The 19,653-nt window shown below is 55.1% G+C and overlaps 1 protein-coding gene across 5 annotated transcripts in view; it reads left to right on the forward strand.

Moving 5' to 3' along the window:
• The window catches only part of PMEPA1 (prostate transmembrane protein, androgen induced 1), a 57,329-nt gene extending 39,290 nt beyond the window's left edge, over positions 1-18,039 (forward strand). For all 5 annotated transcript variants that reach the window (XM_055544617.1, XM_055544618.1, XM_055544620.1 and 2 more), the window contains 3 exons: positions 10,124-10,278; positions 13,310-13,363; positions 13,846-18,039. In XM_055544617.1, the coding sequence (XP_055400592.1) occupies positions 10,124-10,278; positions 13,310-13,363; positions 13,846-14,394 (758 nt within the window). In that variant the 3' untranslated portion in view covers positions 14,395-18,039. The remainder of the gene's footprint in view (positions 1-10,123; positions 10,279-13,309; positions 13,364-13,845) is intronic.
• Positions 18,040-19,653: the final 1,614 nt, after the last annotated feature.

Here is a 19,653-nt window from a genome sequence, read left to right on the forward strand (position 1 = left end):
TTATGGTTTTCTCTGGATACATGCCCAGGAATGGGATTTTGGGGTCTTATAAATGCCAAGACAGTGAGATACATATATACGAGGGTTAGTGTAGTGGAATTTAGATGGTCTCTGCTTGTTCACAGTCACAAAAAACCCTGCAGAAGTGTCCTTATACATGTATGCTCTCAGGTCCTTCTGCAGATTTTTCTGTTGGATACAATCTTAGAAGTTAAAATTGCAAGCTGGAAAGGTAGCGTGCCTTTTAGATTTTGATAGGTCCTGCCACGACGCCCTCCAAGCTGATTACGGTCATTGACGCTGCCACCACAGACAGCTCACTCACCCACTCCTCCTCTCCTCAATTAACAAAGCGCATTTGATTTATTTTAAATAACTTTCCATTGCACCTCCGTGTCCATTGACAGAAACCACTCTCTCTCACCGCAAATTCACTCCATTCCGCCAATAACTCTCGAACGGTGATTGATATTTTGCTGACAGTGGGTGTTTAAAGATGTTCGATGTCGGTGACAATAGGAAAAAAAATCCCATTAGTTCTTTCCATTTGGGTAATAGCAAGAAAGATAAAAGGCACGGCTTTGTCTTTCCTTATTGAAGGAGCGTTTAATCACGAGGCTCTAAAATGATTACACAGGCCCTGTGCTCGCCCTGGAGTTGATTTTACCTCCCCATTCCCACACACACACTTTGAGACTCAGGGCTCACCCATCACCCAGCTGCAGCCCTCTCTCAGGTGACCTCCTGCAAGGTGACCTCAGGATGTGTGGGCTGAAGCCCAGAAATGAGTGAAGCTCTGCACACTTTGCCACTTGGGTTCAAGAAGGCAGTTCGCCTACATGCAGGACTAGGTGTCTTACTAGTTAAAGGAGATGCACAGCACAGAAGGGTATGTGGGACTGAAGACTTATCGTTCACATCCTTTAAACCTGGCCCTGTATCTGGCTGGCTATTTAGTGCACCTTGACTGTATGGTCCCCTGGGCTTCCGAATGCTTCCACCGACACTGGGACAGGCCAGTGTGGAGCCTTCTCTGTTAGGCTCCACTGGACAGGCCACAGAGCTGGGATCTCCCATCCTGAGATGCTCTTGAGCAGAGTAGGGTAGACAGGAGTTGCGAGAGTGATGCCCGCATGCTGGGGAGCTCAGGGAGGGATCGGGGGGAAGCCCAGCAGAAAAGCGTGTGTGTGTTCATGCATACTTGTGCACGCAGGCGCAGTCCAGCGGGGGAAGAGGGAAGGGAGGGAAGGAGTCAGCCAGGGGAGGAAAGGCTGTAGGTGGCTCAGGTGGACGGAAGGAGTGGTGTGAGTGTGGCCCATCTTCTGTCGTCCCATTTGCTCTACAATACAACACGTTCATCCCCAGAGTGTCCCATCAGTTCAGCCGGTGCTGGAGAGAGTCGGGAGACACAGTCTCACAGGGCAGCTTTGTGTTCAGCCACACTTGTCTCCCCTCTCCAGGTAAGTGGACTAGACGACCACCTGGCACCTGGTTATCACCTTGGGCTCCTCAGCCAGGGCACCGTGAAGGGGCGATCAGGCCCTCGCCTGCCCCACGAAGAGCAACCCTAGTTCAGCACCTAAACTCCCAGGGCCCATCAGAGGCACCGGAGGCCAGGGCTCCACTGCCTTCAATCCCAGGCTGAGGGGCTTGACCCAGCCTCCCCCCAACCCCGAGAAGTGCTGCCAGACCCAAGATGACAGCATCTTTGCCAGGAGTCCTCTGGGAAGCTCTGTTCCAGGGATCAGCCACCTGGTTTGGAGACCGACAGACGCTTTGTCTGTATAACTGTGAATGTAATTGCACGTGCTTGAAGGTGAGTGTGCAGGAGTGTGTATTATAAGGAAGGAGCCATCCCCTCTCGGGCACCCCCAGGGTAACCATGCCTGGCCCTTGGGCCATGTAGCTGCATGTAGTCACTCACAGAAGTTCATATGCTTCACCCGAATCACTTTTATTTAAAAATACACACGTCTGTGCTTTTTTAAACAAAGATGGTCCCGTCTCATTGGATAGCTTCTCTTGCTCAGGAAGAAGCACAAATTGTGTGTAATTTTTCATTGTACACAAATCTGCTAGCAGCGCCTTCCTAGGTTGTTAGCCCCTTGGAGGGGGCAGACTTTAAGTGGTTCCCAGGGATTTTGCCTTTTCACCTGCAGTGGGCCTTCCTGTGCTCCTCTTTATACTTGAGAATACTGTAATCCTTTATGCCATGCATTTCTTGTGTGCCTGCCCTGGGGAAGGTGCTGGGGACACAGAGAATGAGCGATGGACACTGGCGTTCTGGGAGGGAGAGGCACAAGCCCCTGATGAGAGCTACAGAGAACCGTGAAGCAGGCTTGGGACATGAGTCCCAGGGACCAGGACAGACACTGATGCAGACAGGATGCTCAGCATGCTTCCTGTGTAAGTGACACTGGAATGGAGACCAGGAAGGTAGTGAGGGGGGAGCAAGCACAGGCTCGTGGGTAAGATCATTCCAGACCGAAGGAGGGGCTCATGTAAAGGCCCTGGAGTGGGCTGTGTTTGGTCCTCTTACAGAGCACAGGGGCTTCCCTGCCTGGTGGCTCAGACGGTGAAGAATCTGCCTGCAATGCAGGAGATGCTCTGGTCGGAAAGATCCTCTGGGGAAGGGAATGGCAACCCACTTCAGTACTCTTGCCTGGAGAATCCCATGGACAGAGGAGCCTGGTGGGCAACAGTCCATGGGGTCGCAAAGAGTCGGACATGACTAAGCAACTCACACTTTCACTTTTTTTTCACTTTTTTTCACAGAGCACAGAACAAAATCCTCACTAGAGCAGAGAGCTAAAGGCAGAGAATCCCAGGAAACCTGTGTGTGGAGATAAATACCCAGGAGGTGATTTGTCTGGTCAGGAGTTCTCACTTGAAAGTTTTGAGAGATTGTTACTTTGCTTTTCAGAGATGCTCCCAGCTTGCACCATCTGTCAGCTACGGTGCTGGCAGAGGGATCTGCCTTGCTGGGCCTTCTCCAGCCACTGTGATTCCACCGCCCAGCTCAGGTCTGTATGGGGCAGAGGATAGGTGTGGCCCAGGGCTTAGGATTCCGGATTCCACATAGTGAGGCTTCCCAGGTGTTTTCCTCGCAGAGGCGCTGCCAACCTGAGTCTGTGGCTGCAAACCGACCCATACAGTTCTCACCACAGCCACATGGGATGGGGACTGGGTCAGCCCTCTGTGTTTTCTCCCCCAAATGAGGACACTAAGTGATGTGCCTGAGGTCACAGTTAAAGTGGCAAAGTTGGGATTCGAACCCAGGAATCTTGGGGGCACACTTCGTGTTCTGAATCAGTGCTCCGAATTCTGCCGTGAGCAGCAATGCGGGGAGCCCCAGGCCCCAGTGCAAGGCTTTCCCCCGCCGCCCTGCACCCAGCACTGGACAGCGTCATGGACAGTATCTCATGGTTACGTGCTCCGCTATCAGGCGCCTGGCGCCCAGCTGCATGCTTGGCACAGAGTTGGGGCTGGGTAAGCGTACAGTCTGTCTTTAAAAATGAGAAAACTGGCCTAGATTTCTGCCCACCTCCCGAACCTTAAGAGAAAGATCCGTTCTTTTACTCAAAACGGTCTTACCCTAAGAAATCAATGTGCCGTCAGGGGTGTTTGAAATGGCACCAGGAGTGATCAGAAAGTTATTCCTTTGACGTCTGGCTCAATTTTATTTGAAATTCCAGGGGGGAAAAGGAGCTGGGTTCTTATTCAAATGCGGTGGGGGGGAGGGGCAGTAAATGAAGTGGCAGGAACCCCAGGCTGGCTGGGGCTCCTCAGAATGACAATGAGGCCTGCCCCGGCCAGTCTCATCCAGGCAGGCCTAACGAGATTAGATTTTCATAAATTTCAGACAGTGCCAATTCCTAATTCCTCAGTGTGCGGCCAGGAGGCCAGACAGGGCCGCCTGCACGGACTGCTTGTTAACCAGGGAGCACGCCGGCTGCCCCTCCGCCCGGAGCAGACACAGGGCGGGGGGCGGTAGGGGGGGTCGTCTGGTCTGGAAACCTCCTGTGGGCTGGCAGGAGCTGGGTGGACTCTGGCCCAGCTCTCTAGCCAAGGAAAGAGAAAAGATCTCCAGCATCCGGCTGCTTTTCCGATGATTAACTGAAAACCCAGTGATGGTTGTGCCCACACGTTGCATGGCAAGTTCTGCACCAGCCCTCTCCCTATTTACAGCCGGGAAGCAGCCAGACAGGGGTTTGAACTGAGGCTCCTGCGTTTGGTTTTGGTCTGGCTCCATCACTCAGAACAGGGAGCCATAAACTTAGTTGCAAAAGAATTGCATCTTCACCTTAACCACCCCTAACAGGAACACGGGTACCAAACCACAGGGCATCAGCAGCTACTTGCAATCCGGTCACCAGTAGAAACCACAGACTTCCTATCCATGGAAACCTGCCGGGTCGCATTTAATGTGCTAGTATCCCAGGTCACTTGTGTGGTCCTGTATGTTCCTTATCGAAAGTCTGGTTGAGAGTTTGAGAACTATATTTTGATAGAGTTGGGTTCCTTTTAAAGCCTCACATGAATTTTTATTCAGTTTAATTTTATTTTAAAATACACATTCTGAGAGCTCATCCTGGCTCCCCCAGCTGCCAGGGAAGGAAGCCATGGGGTCAGGACTGCTCTCTGACTCCTGGCCTGACGGGACCAACACTGCCCATCGGGGGTTTGTGGGAACTAAGTGGGGAGGGATGTCCTGTCCTGGGCAGGTGCTTGGCACTCAGATAGAGACAGAGGAGAAGGCAGCTGTGTCTTTATGCAGTTTTGTTGGAGGTGCCCAGAGCTCCCCCAAATGCATGGCATGAGGCCTTTCTAACAACCATCCTGTGGCTTTCCTCTGTGCTGGTGGGGAGGTGGGGACCACTGGGCAAGATACTGGCTTCATGGACCACACGGCAAGTGATCCTCTAGGCAGTCTCGATCTACCCTGGAAACCAGTCCCATTCCACAAGCGCCTGACTTGAACCAACACTGTTTCTGACATTCTGGGACCACGGTACCCAGGACCATTGGGTGTGGGGCTGTCGGCCTAACCCATCCCTGAAAGCACAGGCTTGAGGGTCTGGGGTCTTGAACTGTGTGGCCTTTGGCCAGTCATCTCCCGTCTCACAGCCTCAAGTTTCCTCATCTGTAAAGTTGGCGGCGGGGGTCATATTAGTGTCTATTTCACAGAATGCAGCTGAGGATTCAATAAGATGATACCCAAAGAGATTCGGGCCACACCTGACCCTGAGGGGGCTCCCAGACGCTACCCCTCACTAGTGTCAGGCGAGCTGGGAAAGGACCAGAGACACCCGTATGCACACCTCAAAGTGACTGCATCCGTCTCTGGAGGAGGAGACACAAAAGCAGTAAGGCTGCTCCAATGAGGCGGACGAAGCTGTTAATTTGAAGTTATTCACGAGGAAAGAAGACCCTCAATTAAATAAGAGTGACCTTACTTTGCATGTGGAAGATGGGCTTGGCCACCCCCAGAGAACCTGCTGCATCCATCACCCGCCCCAAAGAGGAAATTACCAAGAAAAATGACAGGACTGCTGCCCCATGGGAAGCGGACCTGACGCCCAGATCAGAATGAGGGAAGTGTGATGCTTCCTCCCCAAAGACTCCTGTTCTCTGCACAGGTCCTCTAAGCCGGGACTGGTGCCCCTAAGTCCAGCCACCACCCCGGGTGACCTTTTCTGACTGACTCTGGGACAGAGGCCCGTGAAAGCATGCTCGGTGTTTCCAGGGCATCAGCCTGGATGAGGGGAGCCTGCTGTCCCAAAGGCATGTAGGGGGTTGTGACGGTGGTGACAGTGGATTACCCACTGTCTCCCGCCCTGTTCTGAGCCCTTGACATGTACATTTTCATCTTTCCTGGAGCTCTCAGGGATGTATATGCCCAGGGTCACACGGCCAGCAGCTGGCAGATGCAGGACTAGGCATCTTCTGAGGTGTTCCCACATAGGCGGGAGAACTGACAGGTACTTTGGGAAGGCTGGGAGCATTTATCAGGAGATAAAGGCCCTTTCCCCTCTCACTCCTGGATTTGGGACCGGCCCTGCCCTTTGATCTGGAGGAACTTCTGTCTGTCCCCTGGTTGGCTCGTCTACACAATAGCATGGTGATGGCGCTCGTAGACCTGGGGGAGGTGGGCTCAGCGCAGGGTGGTGCACATGTTGTACATGTTAGCATCCTGACTGTAGTCCCAGTGAGTGGTTGCTATGACAACAGGGAGTTTGGGCTGGGGACCAGCCCGCCACCCCCTCCTGCTCTGATTCCCCTTTGTTTGTGACCAGGCTTTGCTGTGAGCCCCGTGGTCACAGGAGACTTGAACTGAGTGGAGGGCAGCGGTTGGACCTATGCCTTCCGCCAGTGTGCTGGGCACCTGGTCCCACATCCAAGTAAAGGGAAGCCTGTGAGATTGAGGACGCTGAGGCAGGATCGGTGTGGCTCTGTGTCTTGGGGACTCCTCTCTTGGCTGGAAGTCTAGAAGCCACCCATCCTGCAGACTTTGGCCTCTCGTTGCTTTTAAAGCACTTTGAATATGCTGCCGGCGTTAACGGCCAGGCAGCTTCACCAACTGTTTCTGGGTTCTGGAGAGATGGGGAGTTGTGGCTGCACCGCCCTGCCTGCCTGGGGGCTGTCTGGCCCGCTGGGGTTCCAGCTAGCAGTGCATGTCTGGAGCACCCTGTGGACCTGATGGGGAGGAGCTCTTGCTCGATAGTGATTCCTGCAGTGGGAGCAGGAGTGAGGAGCTGAGCACGAAGATCCAGAGGGGCCAGACAGATGAGGTCAAGCAGAACTAGGGCCCAGGTGGAGCTTGGGGCAAGTGGACAGCACAGCCTGTGTTAAGAGGGTGGCCACCCACAGCTCTGTTTGTTGCTTGAGTGGGGACGGGACTGTAGATGCAAATGCCCTCAGGCCCCCCACTTGCCCCATATTCCAGCAGATGCTTTCTGATGCATGTCCCAAAGAGGTGAGTTCATGTCCCCTGAAGGCAGAGTCTCTAGGAAGGAGAACCCTGAGTGTGAAAGTTCACTGTGCTATCCAGGGGACCAGAGCCCCCTCACCCCATGGCCAAGGTCAAGACACCCAGCCTAGGCTTATTTTTGCCTTATGGGTTGGGATGTATCACCTGTTGGCCGGGGGGCCTCTCCTGACCCCCTCAATCTCCCTCTCCCCATGTCTCCATGTCTTTGCTCATGCTCAGTCGCTCAGTTGTGTCCGACTCTGCGTGACCCCACTGACTGTAGCCTGCCAGGCTCCTCTGTCCGTGGGATTCTCCAGGCAAGAATACTGGAGTGTGTTGCCATGCCTTCCTCCAGGGGATCTTCCTGATCCAGGGATCGAACCCATCACTTACGTCTCCTGCATGGGCAGGTGGAGTCTTTACCACTAACACCACCTAGGAAGACCCCATGTCTTTGCACACCCTGGAATATCCAGCTGGGTCCTGCTTGATCCTCTCTCTTCAGACATATGGGTTTGGACTGTCCTTGTTTGCTTTGGCTGGTGTGCTGGGGAGCCCCTGCTAACCATGGTCACATTGAGGGAGTGTTCCCTGAGTGCTGACCATGTGGGCCCCCACACAGCCTCTCCCTTCCACGTGGGGAAACCTGGTAGGACTCAGAGTGAGTGAGGGTCATAGAGCCAGCCTGGGCATCCCCATGAAGTGCTGTGCCGGCCCTGGAGCCACCTCAGGGACTCTGCAACCCTTAGGAGTCTTCCTTCCCTTCTGGCCACGACCCCAGGCCTCTGGCTTCCAGAATAGAGCCTGGAAGCGCTTCGTGGTCTCCTGAGAATTTCGCCCGGTCGTCCCCCATGTGGATTTGTGTGGGGTTGTGGCCCAGGAACCAGTGCGGTCATGTTAGTGTCTTCAGCACCCTGGGCTCCTTTCTGGGGGTGATTCTCTCACTCTGACACTGCACCCCAGAAATCAGGTCCTCCCACCCTTTGGGGGTCAGGAGAGCTGTGGGCTTTGTTCATGCCCACTCGGCCTGTGGGGCCTCATCTGTTGCCCCAATAGGACACCTCCAGCCCTGTTGCCTGCTCACTGGATGTTACCTGGAGGAGGGCGGCGGCCTGGCCAGGAGCCTGCAGGCCACCAGGCCTGGGATGGAGACGCAGACACCTCCCTTGCTTCAGGCCAGGCGTGGGCAGGGCCCCTGGAGACGAGCGGAGGAGGGCAAGGGTGCCTACCCCCAAGTCCAGGCCGGGGTGAAGAGTGCACGGTGTTGGGGGAGGGGTTGCAGGCCCCTCTGAGGAGGGGGCGTGGGTGTTGCACAAAGCCAGCCTGTGTGTCCCCTGAATGGGCAGCTTTATCCCAGGCCCTAGCGCACAGGCCCCGGACCAGCCTGTCTGGGGAGGCAGGAGGTGTGGCCACAGCCACTGGGTTCCAGGCCAACGTCCTGGCCTTTGCCAGCTCAGGCCCCGCACCCTCCTGGCGGGAAAGGGAACGAGTCCCTCTGAGGGTCTGAGGCTTGTCCTATTTCCCGCCAGGCGGGGCCCAGCCTACTAGGGCATCAGGAAGGACTCACTGAAGTCCCTGGCTACTTCATCGTCCCTCCTGGTCCCTCCCAGGGCAAGATAAGGATGTGGCTCCCACCCCTAACCCCCCCGGCTGGAGCCAGGACCCAGGCTCCAGATGGAATTCTGGGTGCAGCAGTGGATATCCAATGAGGGAGTCACCAGCGAGCAGTCTGTCACATGACCTGAACCTGGGTCCCCTCATCTGTGAGGCGGGATGATGAAAAGTCAACCGTATATAGGCTCAGCGCTGCACAGAGACGCTCAGCCCCGGCACATTCTTTGTCCCTGTGGTCTGTGGACTGTAGGCTGTTAAGCAGCACCCTGGCTCTCACCCTCTAGGTTCTGGGAGCACCTTCGGTTGTGTCATAGTGTGTCACTAGTTCCACCAGTCTGAGCCACTCGTGTCCTCAGACATTGCCACGGGTCCCCCAGGGGGCAGACCCACTCAGCTAACAGCATCAGGCAGACTTTGGCACGTCTGGGCAAAAAGGCTTAACATGGTGGGAGAAGGTGGGTGTCCCACAGAGCCTGGGTAGGAAGAAGGGGTGGCCAGGGCTCCAGAGAGGGCTGTGGGCGGGCTGCGTGCGGAGGGGTTCTGCTGAACCAGCAGGAACGTCCACCCGGGACGCGTCGATCTCCCGCTGGAAGCAGAGGCTGGTGGCAGGAGGGGCTGCCCTCCCAGGCTCTGGCCAGGCCCCGGGTGAGTGGCACATGGCACACGGTGACACTGCGCACCTCACTGCCTGCTTTCCAGGCCCCACCTTCGCCCGCCCCCACTCCTCCAGCTTCCGTGTGTCTGTCTGAGAAGAGGAAGCGCTGAGTCAGTGGCCCTGAGCTTGAACCTGTACCCCTGGGGAGACCTCGGCTAATTGCTTGTCAGTGCCAGGGGGCGGGGGGGCGGGGAGGGTCTTCCTGCCTGCCCTCTGGGATCTGGGGAGACACATTTCCTGGCTTGTCCGTGGGCAGCCTCGGACCAGGGGAGGCTGGCTGTGCCCCCCGGCCCCCCACAGCCAGGTCACTGCCCGGGCCCCCAGCCTCTCACCTGCCACTGCTGGGGGCTCTGCTGGCAGGGCGCATGGCCAGCTGCCGATCAGCCCCGACACAGACCCGCTGGAGTCAGCAGAAACCGCCCTGACTCTGGCAGGATCAAAATAACCTCTTTCCTTTTCCAGCACTTGAGGGTTTTTCCGCTTTCTGGGGGAAAAAAACAAAACAACCCAAAAAAAAAGAAATGAGAGTTGCAGTGTTTGCAACCTCCTGGAATGTGGTTTTTCTGAGGCCTCTTCTTGGAGGTCGGGGTGGCCCTCATACCCTCCCGTCTGAGGTGGGGGTGGCCCTCATACCCTCCCATCCTGTCGAGGGTGGTGTCTCTGTGCGTCGTGTGTGTGATAAATATGTCTGTGCGTGGGTGTGTTATCTGTGTTTGTGTTTGTGGGTATGGGTGTGGCAGAGTGTTGGGGGTGTTATAGGGATGTTGGGGTGTGTGTGCTGGTGTGTGCGTGTGTTGGGGCATATGGGTGCTCAGGAAAGCGGGCCCCGAGCCCCTGCCTGCTCTGGGATCCCCAACGTCTCACATGTCCCCTTGGTCTTGCAGCGGAGCTGGAGTTCGTTGAGATCACCATCATCGTGGTGGTGGTCATGGTGATGGTGGTGGTGATCACGTGTCTGCTGAGCCACTACAAGCTGTCCGCTCGCTCCTTCATCGGCCGGCACAGCCAGAGCAGGAGGAGGGAAGACGCCCTGTCCTCGGTGAGTGCCTGAGCTTCCAGGGGCCTGGATGCCCCCATCAAGTGCGTGTGGTGTTGGGGTTGAGTGTTCACAATTGGGGCAGACAGAGCAGCTCCCAGCAGGATGGGCCCTCGCCCTCCCCCAGATCTCAGCACCCACGTCCCCCCTCATTCACCTGTGCCTCCAGGCCACCCCTGCCTGCCGGTAGGTGTTCCTCAGCAGATGGACCAGGAGGCGGTGCAGAGTCCATTTCTAAACAGTTTCCATCTCCACACCTGTGAGGTGGAGTGTAACAACCTGGACAGGAGCAGGTGTGTGACTGGCAGGCTGCAGATCACGGAGAGGGCAGCCCCGGGGCTCGGCGGGGAGCACGTCCCTGAGCCTGTGTTGGGCGGGCAATGACAGAAGCAGGCCGGGGCAGCCAGCGTGGCCTCTCAGCTCTGAGGGACGTCTCTGGTCACGTCGGGCTGGCAGGCCTATCCCTGGCGGGTTCGGGCATCTCCGCTTGTGTATGTCACCAGGCTGCCAGGGCAAGGAGCACGTCTGCTCAGGTCCCTCAACCGCGAACACGGGGCACCCCAACCCCCAGGCCCAGTGTACCCGAGGGCGCTGTGCTACTGCTCAGAAGCATCTGAGGCTCACCTGTGTGTTTATGTGCTGTTTCCCAGGGGACGGAGCCAGCAGCTGCACTGCCACATCTGCACTTAGTGATCTGCCCATCTTAGGAGAAACTAGGGCTCAGAGAGGCGGGAACATTTGCCTGAAGCTACACAGCTTCTATGGAGAAGGAAATGGCAACCCACTCCAGTGTTCTGGCCTGGAGAATCCCAGGGACGGGGGAGCCTGGTGGGCTGCCGTCTATGGGGTCGCACAGAGTCGGACACGACTGAAGCGTGTCCCAGCACATAGCTTCTAAGCGACAGCTTGAGGCCTATTTTACCCCTCTCAGATCCTGGTGCAAAAGAGGGTACTCTGGACAAACGGGAAGACTGCAGCCCGGTAGCTGTGCTCCAGGACGGGGCATCTCACCCCTTCTGAGCCTCAGTGTGCACATCTGTAAAATGGGAGGGGCTCGCCTCTCTCCTGCCCACCCCCCCGCATGGTCACAGGAAGGGTGATGTTAGTGGTGAGAGCTGGGGAGATGGCAGAGGTTCCCACGTGAGGGATCCTGGTCACCATGGGAAGGGGACAGCCATGTGGGCAGCACTGGGACTTCGTGCCCAGATGGAGACCAGGATCCAGGTTCTGGTTCCTGAACCTTTGAGGCTAAAGGAAAGTACCCCTCGACATCTACCAGCCACCTGCATGGGCCCCTGGGGATGCCCAGCTGGGTAAACACAGGCTTCTTAGACCTGAAATACGTGTAGCGGCTCCCCTGGGGCTCCTGCTAGACAGGGCACATCTGCACAGTCTTGGGGCCCCATGACCTCCCAGAGAGACGCAGATACAGCCGTTTTTCTGCTTGGCACAGGGACCACCCCTGCCATAGCTGTCCTGCTGTGGCCTCTTTTCAGGGTGACCCCTGGGAGTTCATTTCCTCATCTGTCAGAGGGTGGGGTTCATGTTCAGGTAAGCCCTGTGCCCTGAGACCGCACGTCCCGGCTGGTGCTGTGCCAGAGAAGCTAGAAAATACCGCATGATGATGACAGCGGAGATGCCAGCCACTGCAGTGACAGATCGCAGCTCGAAGTCTGCAGCTGAGGGCAGGTCGGAGGCCACCTGGGTATAGACAGACCTGGGCCGGCTGCCCGCTCCATCAGGTTCTCCTGCCTCATTCCCTTGGACATTTACCATGGCTGCTTTCACCGGCAGCAGCCGTGTTAGTGGCGTGACAGACCCCCCGGCCCTTGATGGAGTCAGCTTTCAGACCCCTGATCTAGATGGAGAAGCCATGAGCAGGCTGGACAGGCTTTCCAGGGATACTTTTAGGAAGAGAAGGAAGTGTTGGGGAGTGGAGGGAGCGAGAGAAGGAGCTGCCAGAAGCAGCGCATGGGTCTGGCACTGGGACCTGGAAAGGTGTCAGGGCCATTCACTGAGTCAGGGAACAGGGTAAGTTAAGACTCAGCCAGTGGGCAGGTGCAGGGCAGCAAGCTGATGCCAGGTTACTCACAGTGGAGCCGAGCTGGCACAGGAGCAGAGATGCCGTGGGAGCCTGGGGAGGGGCCTCTGGTGGGTGGGTGGTCCTTGGAGGCCTCCCTGGAGAAGGAGGTGACCTCCAGGTGCACAAGTTGGGGTTAGTCAGGTGACAAGGATGGCGGTGATTCTGGGGTCTGCAGTGGGGCCTCGCAGCATTGACTGGTGTATTCCTAAGCTCCCTAGTGGAGACTCCCTGGGCTAGTGGGTGAGCAGAGATGGCTTGAACCTTGGATGGAGGGGTTCACAGAAGGGTTTTAGGCAAGTTCACATTGATCCAAGCTGACCTTGGCTGCTTGCACCCCTTTCCAGGGCTCCCAACTTGAATGGGGAGCAGGTAGGTGTGCCCTCATCTGACTTCCTGATGCCCATGTGGGCTGTGCCAGGGGCCCACCCGGGGGCCACAGAGCCTGCCAGGGCCGGCTTGAGTCCGAATGAGTCTGGAAGCAGCAGAAAAGGTTTGGATCCCAGCCCTGCCTCTTAGCAGCTGGGCGGATGCCGTTCAGCTCCACGGTGTTTGTCGGAAGAATTGAGTTAGTGCTTTAAAGAGCTGAGCACAGTGCCTGGCACCAAGGCATTCCTAACATCAGTACCGAAAGGGCCCTGGGTTACCATATTAACAGTAACAGTATGTATCTGCTCTCTGTATCCACACGCCGGGAATAAACTAGACCCCAGTGAGTCTGTGTCGGGTAACTGCTTTCCTGATGGGATGGTTTTGAGACTCACAGAGCCCCCTAGCGGCAATATAAGAAATTAAAATCTTCCAGGCGACGCCCCCCCGCCCCCCGCCCTCCACCCCGCAAGACTGCAGGTGATAACCGCCTTATCTGGGGATCCTCAAGAAAACAGGTCCCCAGGGAAACTCTGGGGTGATGGATATGTTCATTATCTTGATTGTGGCCTTCTACCCATACAGGAAGGATGCCTCTGGCCCTCAGAGAGCACGGTGTCAGGCAATGGAATTCCAGAGGTGAGTCCTAGCGCTGCCTACCCTCCATCACTCTCCCAAGTGATGGAGGGGGACTCCCTCCGTCCCCTGCGCCCGAGGCCGCTGTCGTGGACGCCCCTCTGCCCAGTAGCTTCCCTTCCCCAGGCCGGAGGCACCTCCCCTGTTAGTAGAGTGGCTGCTCGAGGCCCACTCCTTCTCTTCTCTGAAGAACCCTCCTGGGCAGCCGGGATGGTCCCCACCGGGACATTGTGCGCTCCCCACCCCCAGCAAGCAGCCCTTAATCTCTGCGACACTGAAGGACTCGTGTGACGCCACTGTGGGACACTCCAGGGCTCTCCAGGCATCAGGCGCTGGATTCCGGACTCCGCTCCCTACCCCCATCCTCACTCCCCAGAGAGCAGAGTCATAGGCAGCACCCTCCACCAACACCCCAACACCCCCACCCCCACGCTGGGCCCTGCTGCACGTGGGGGAAGGACCCTCACTTGGCTCTTGCCCTCCAGCCACAGGTGTACGCCCCACCCCGGGCCACCGACCGCCTGGCTGTGCCCGCCTTCGCCCAGCGGGACCGCTTCCACCGCTTCCAGCCCACCTACCCGTACTTGCAGCACGAGATCGATCTGCCACCCACCATCTCGCTGTCGGACGGGGAGGAGCCCCCGCCCTACCAGGGCCCCTGCACGCTCCAGCTGCGGGACCCCGAGCAGCAGCTGGAGCTGAACCGGGAGTCAGTGCGCGCACCCCCGAACAGAACCATCTTCGACAGCGACCTGATGGAAAGTGCCATGCTGGGCGGCCCCTGCCCCCCCAGCAGTAACTCGGGCATCAGCGCCACGTGCTACGGGGGCGGCGGGCGCATGGAGGGGCCGCCGCCCACCTACAGCGAGGTCATCGGCCACTACCCAGGCGCCTCCACCTTCCAGCACCAGCAGAGCAGCGGGCCGGCCTCCTTGCTGGAGGGCACCCGGCTGCACCCCGCACACATCGCCCCCCTGGAGAGCACAGCGGCCTGGAGCAAAGAGAAGGATAAACAGAAGGGACACCCCCTCTAGGAGTCCCGAGGGCGGGCCGGGGCCGCAGTAGGTAAAAACCGCAAATCACTCCGCACTTCTTGAAAGAAAAGAGGAGGCCGGGGCGACACACAGAAAATGCGACGCGTAACCATCCTCCTCCCCCTGTCCCCCACCTCTCTGTGTATAAATATTTACGTGTTCTGTCTGGTCTGAATGCACAAGCTAAGAAAGCTTGCAAAAAAAAAAAAAAGCAAAAAAAAAAAAAAAAAAACCACCCCACGTTTCTTTGTTGAGCTGTGTCTTGAAGGCAAAAGAGAAAAAAAAATATTCTACACTAGTCTTTTCTGTTTCTAGTTGAGCTGCGTGCGTGAATGCTTACTTTCTTTTGTTTGTTTATGATGATTTCACTTAACTTTAAAGACATATTTGCACAAAACCTTTGTTTAAAGATCTGCAATATTATATATATAAATATATATAAAATAAGAGAAACTGTATGTGCGAGGGCAGGAGTATTTTTGTATTAGAAGAGGCCTATTACAAAAAAAGTTGTTTTCTGAACTAGAAGAGAAAAAAAAATGGCAATTTTTGAGTGCCAACTGAGAAAGTGTGTATTACCTTGTAAAGAAAAAAAAACTACAAAGCAGGGGTTTAGAGTTATTTATATAAATGTTGAGCTTTTGCACTATTTTTTAATATAAATATGTCAGTGCTTGTTTGATGGAAACTTCTATCCACGTGTGTCAAGACTTTTAAGGGAGAAATGTCGGAATATCCCGGTCAACTTCAGGCAGAGCGTGGGCTCCACGCTGGGGCTGGAGAGAGGCTCCCCAGGGCTGACCTCCTGCAGAGTGGAAGCCTTCATCTAGTGATAGGTAATTACCTCGGTCTACATTCCCTCCTGAAGGAGACCTGTTTAGCCCTCCTCTGGGCCAGGACAGCCTTTGGATCGCAAATGAAATAGGAAAAGTTAACTCCAGGCCCCAAGTTCCAGAAAGGTGGGCTTTGCTCTTCCCGAAATGAAGATTAACTGTTACTGAAGGAATCTTAGTTTTTGGGTGTTTTTTTTTTTCTCTTCTTTTTTGAACCATGAAGGTCCCCATAGGAAGGGGCTCGCCAAGGTGCTCCCTGCCTGCATCGCCAGAGCCCTGCCAGAGGCAGTTAGGTGGCTCGGGCTTGCAGGATGCTTCGGCAGTTCAGCCAGCTCCACACTGCGCCAGCTGAGGTGGTGCAGCCTGCTGGCGTGTAGGAAAGGCCCAAAGGACTAGCCGCGTGACCTCACCCCTGTCTTTGTATCGGTTCTCACGTAACAGGCCCATAACCAGAAGACCAGAGACGAAAGAGCGGTATGCCCAGGTTTCTCCCAGGACACTGCGAAAGGGTGAAAATGAGAAAAACCGTCAAACCAACACAAACTCAAGCTTTAGGATGTAGAAGCAGAATTCTTCCCCTTCTCTCTTTTCGCTTTTTCATTCCCTTCCCCGTGGAAACCATTGTTTTTGGTGTCTTTGTGTGTCTGTGTTTTCACAAGCGTCTTTGTCAGACACAACTCTTGTTTACCAGGATTTTACTGCTTAGATATTGGTGGGACCCCTCGCTGGTGGCGTGCGTGTGTGCAGATGAAGATGACCGGGAGAGAGTTGAGCAAATGAGAGTCCTTCCTGCCACCAAGAACGGGCTCATATTCCATGGGGTGACACCCCTGGCAAGAGAGTAGCACGCCCCCCCCCCCACCCCGCCCCTCCCATCCCGCAGAACTGTCTCTTCATTTTCGACAGAATCCCAACTAGCCGGTTAACAGAAAAGAAAAGGATAAGAGGCAATAACTATTGTTTTAAACAACCTTTTTTATTGCTTGAAAAACTTGAGAACAGTTTTGAAGTTCTGACCATTTGAACTATTTCTATTATACACCTTTTAAGAACATGATGACCAATAGGTGACTGAGGTGTCTGAGTGCCCGCTCACCAGCCTGGCAGAAAGTTCTGGTCCCTTGACAATAAAACCTGCCTCTCTGTGGGGTCTTCAGCCTAACCTCTGCCTCTCTCTTGAAGATTCTTTGTAAAGATCATTCATGCAGAGACATCCCTAGAGTTTGTCCTGAAAGGTACAGGGACACATTTATAAAGTTGTTTTTTTTTTTAATGTGTCTTTCCTTTATGTGAAGCGTCTCCCTAGTGCCTTACTGAGGAAGCGGTTGACCCCTTCTGTCCCCTGGCAGCAGTGTTCCTGGACAGCGCCCCTAACTCACCCAGGCCTGCCTTTCCCACTCGTGGGCGACAGAGGTGACTGCTTTAAAAACGCCCCCATCACCCTCGTGCCGTGTCCCACCCACCCTCCCTCCACCCTGGCTGTGCCTCCCTTGGTCAGGCCACCCCTCCAGCCTCCTGTCAGCATTTAACTCCCATCTGGGTCAGAACCTAGATGCGGACCTTGTTTCCAGCGTTAGATGAAGGCCAGACCAAGGGGTCCCCGAGGTCCTTCCTCTTGAGCTAAAACTTGCATCTTGTTACTGGGGTTGTGGGGGGGAAGGTGTGGTCTGCATTTGCCAGATGGGCAATGAATTAGAAAAGGAAGCAGGGGCGGGGGTTACTGACCTCAGCTGGCTTGAGGGCAGAGCATCCCTCTCCTTGTTGTGCCCCAGTATTGTAGTCCAGTCCTCGATGCCACAATATCATGCCTGGGCTCCGTGTGCAGCAGATGACAGTTGCAGGAGTTCATGGTGGAGCAACTTGTCAGGGCCAGGGCACCTCCCAAGAAGACCACGGGTGTGTTTCTGCAGAGCTCTTGGTTTCCCTGCCGAACCCAGAGCCCTGAGGATACAACCTTCCTCGCGGTGTTGCCTGTCATGCTCTTATTCTTGAAAGGCCTTTGAGCATCCCTTGGGAGGGCCCCCTTTTCCAGGAGAAGGTTGAAGAGGAGGGGTCCTCGGCAGTGGCTGGTTGGAGGGGGACCAGGCTGGGCTCAGAGAAGGTGGCGGAGCTCAGCTTTTTCTACTCACGTTATTTCCCTGTATTTCCATCATCACATTTCCTCTGGAGGAAACATTTCCCCTGCAAAGCCCAGGTCTACACAGACGGCCTTAGCAGAGTGCACTCAGAGCCGTCCACGTCCTCACGTTTTTGCCAGAGGCTGAAAGCGACTCCCCTCCACGTCTAGCGAACACCGGGGCAGGCCAAGGACCGAACCCATTCCCCTCCTTGTCTGTCTGCTCTGTGAATGGTACGTTTCAGAGAATTTGTTTTTTTCTACATGCAACACCAAGCTTCCAGATCCATAAAACATCCTGGTGATAAAGGAGAGAAAAATGTTCAGTTTGGTTTTCCGGAAACTGCGCTTCAAATTTTGCTGTACTATAGAGCTCAGAAGGACCCGCTGCGCTCTCATTTGCCTGCCTGATTCCACGGTGGTTGTGCTGATGGCGACTCTTTTACATTGCTCCCTTGGTGTTGGAACCGCTCTCTTTTGCAGCCCCGTTTCCCAAGTTCTGTTCAAGTTACATGTGTGTAAACTCCGTGGCACGCTGGGTGCAGTGCCCACGTTGCTGCTGCGTAAGACTCTGTATTTGGATGCCAATCCACAGGCCTGATGAAATCGCTTGTTGTGTATCAGTAATCATTAGTGGCAATGATGACATTCTGAAAAGCTGCAATACTTATACAATAAATTTTACAATTCTTTGGAGCCAGGCTCTTCCACTTTCTTGAGCTGCGTTGCTTTCCCCTGTACCTTCTGCCTCTCTCAGCACCAAACCCTGGATGCCTTTCGAGGGCAGGAAGCAAATTCTGCAGGGCTGCTCTGTGGCCTTAAGCAATTCCATTGACCTCTCTGTTTTAGTTCAGGCAGCATTCAGGGCGCTCAGTGAAAGCACTTGCACAGGCAGGGAGTACATTGGGCCTCGTGGGGGTAAAGAGTTTGTAAAACATTGTATATTTCCTCTTGGGATATCATCTGCCAGGACATGATAAAAGCTCTGATAAGGGCTGCAAGAAATTGTCTCAGGTGGGGCTCTTCCCAGAGGCGTATACTTGTGTGAAGGCATGTATCCAGGTTGTGCTCCCAAGGGAGACAATGAAAGGAGTCAGGAAAAGGGCAGAGGGAGAAGTTGTGCAAGGGGGATTGTTTTAGGCAAAGCCTCCACCTCAGGCTGATCTCCAGGGGATCTGTGGCAAGCTCTGAGATGCAGATCCACCTCCCCTCCCCCCAAGAGAAGCAGGCTCTCAGATGCTCCGGGTTCTTCCTGCCTAAGAGTGGGGCAGAGAGGGGTCCCCCAGGTCCCAGGGTGGCCCCCTGAAGACGTTGCCAGGTGCAAGCCCTTAGCAGCCACTCACGTGGAAGCAGGGAAAAGATGCCAGAGGGTCTGGCTGAGGCAGTGCCCACTACTACTTCTTATTACTTCCCTGGTGGTGCAGATGGTAAAGAATCTGCCCACAATGTGGGTAGACCCAGGTTCAACCCCTTGGAGAAGGGAATGGCAACCCTCTCCAGTATTCTTGCCTGGAAAACTCCATGGACAGAGGAGCCTGGCGGGCTATAGCCCATGGGGTCGCAAAGAGTCAGACACAACTGAGCGATTAACACTTTTCATGTCTAGTCAAAGTTTTTTGTTTTTTGTTTTTTTAAATCTGCCAAAACTGAGTCGATCTCCAGGGATGAACACTTTGGCCTCATTCCAGGGTTTTGTAATCTTCTGGGCCATAGAGCCCTATGATCAAGCCAGAACACACCTCTGCCTTACCTGTTCCCCTTATCTAGTGAAGATAAGCCTCAGATTATAAAGAACTGGGGAGACACCAAGAGAACTCATTACTCTCGGCTGGTGAGAGCAGGGACCATGGTGCTGTGCCCAGCCCAGCTCTGGAACCCAAGTGCCTCTCTCTGGTGGCCACTCCCCTTGCTGACCCTTGCTCACCTGGTCTGCAGAATGGGTTAACAGCAGTGCTTGTGAGGTGGATTCTGATTGGATAATGCCAAAGGGTGCCTGGAAGACATAAGTATTAGCCACTTATTAATAACAGGCTCTCTGGGACAGTTTTCATATCACTGAATATCCCTCGAAGCTTCTGGATTAGTTTTCAGGTCCCAAGCACACAGACAACACCACCTCCCCAAGCCATAGTGTCAGAGTAGAGCTTGTCCCCCACCTGAGAGGGGAGTCACGAGTTCTAACCAAAAAGATGACACTCCTCCCCACTTTGAGTTTAGCTAAAGCAGACATTGTTGTATTGGCCCAATAAAGGCCAAAACCTCTATAGCTATTACTTACTGAAGGGCTTCCCAGGTGACTCAGTGGTAAAG

Source organism: Bubalus kerabau, chromosome 13 (assembly GCF_029407905.1).
Source record: "Bubalus kerabau isolate K-KA32 ecotype Philippines breed swamp buffalo chromosome 13, PCC_UOA_SB_1v2, whole genome shotgun sequence".
In the NCBI taxonomy this organism is placed as follows: domain Eukaryota; kingdom Metazoa; phylum Chordata; class Mammalia; order Artiodactyla; family Bovidae; genus Bubalus; species Bubalus kerabau.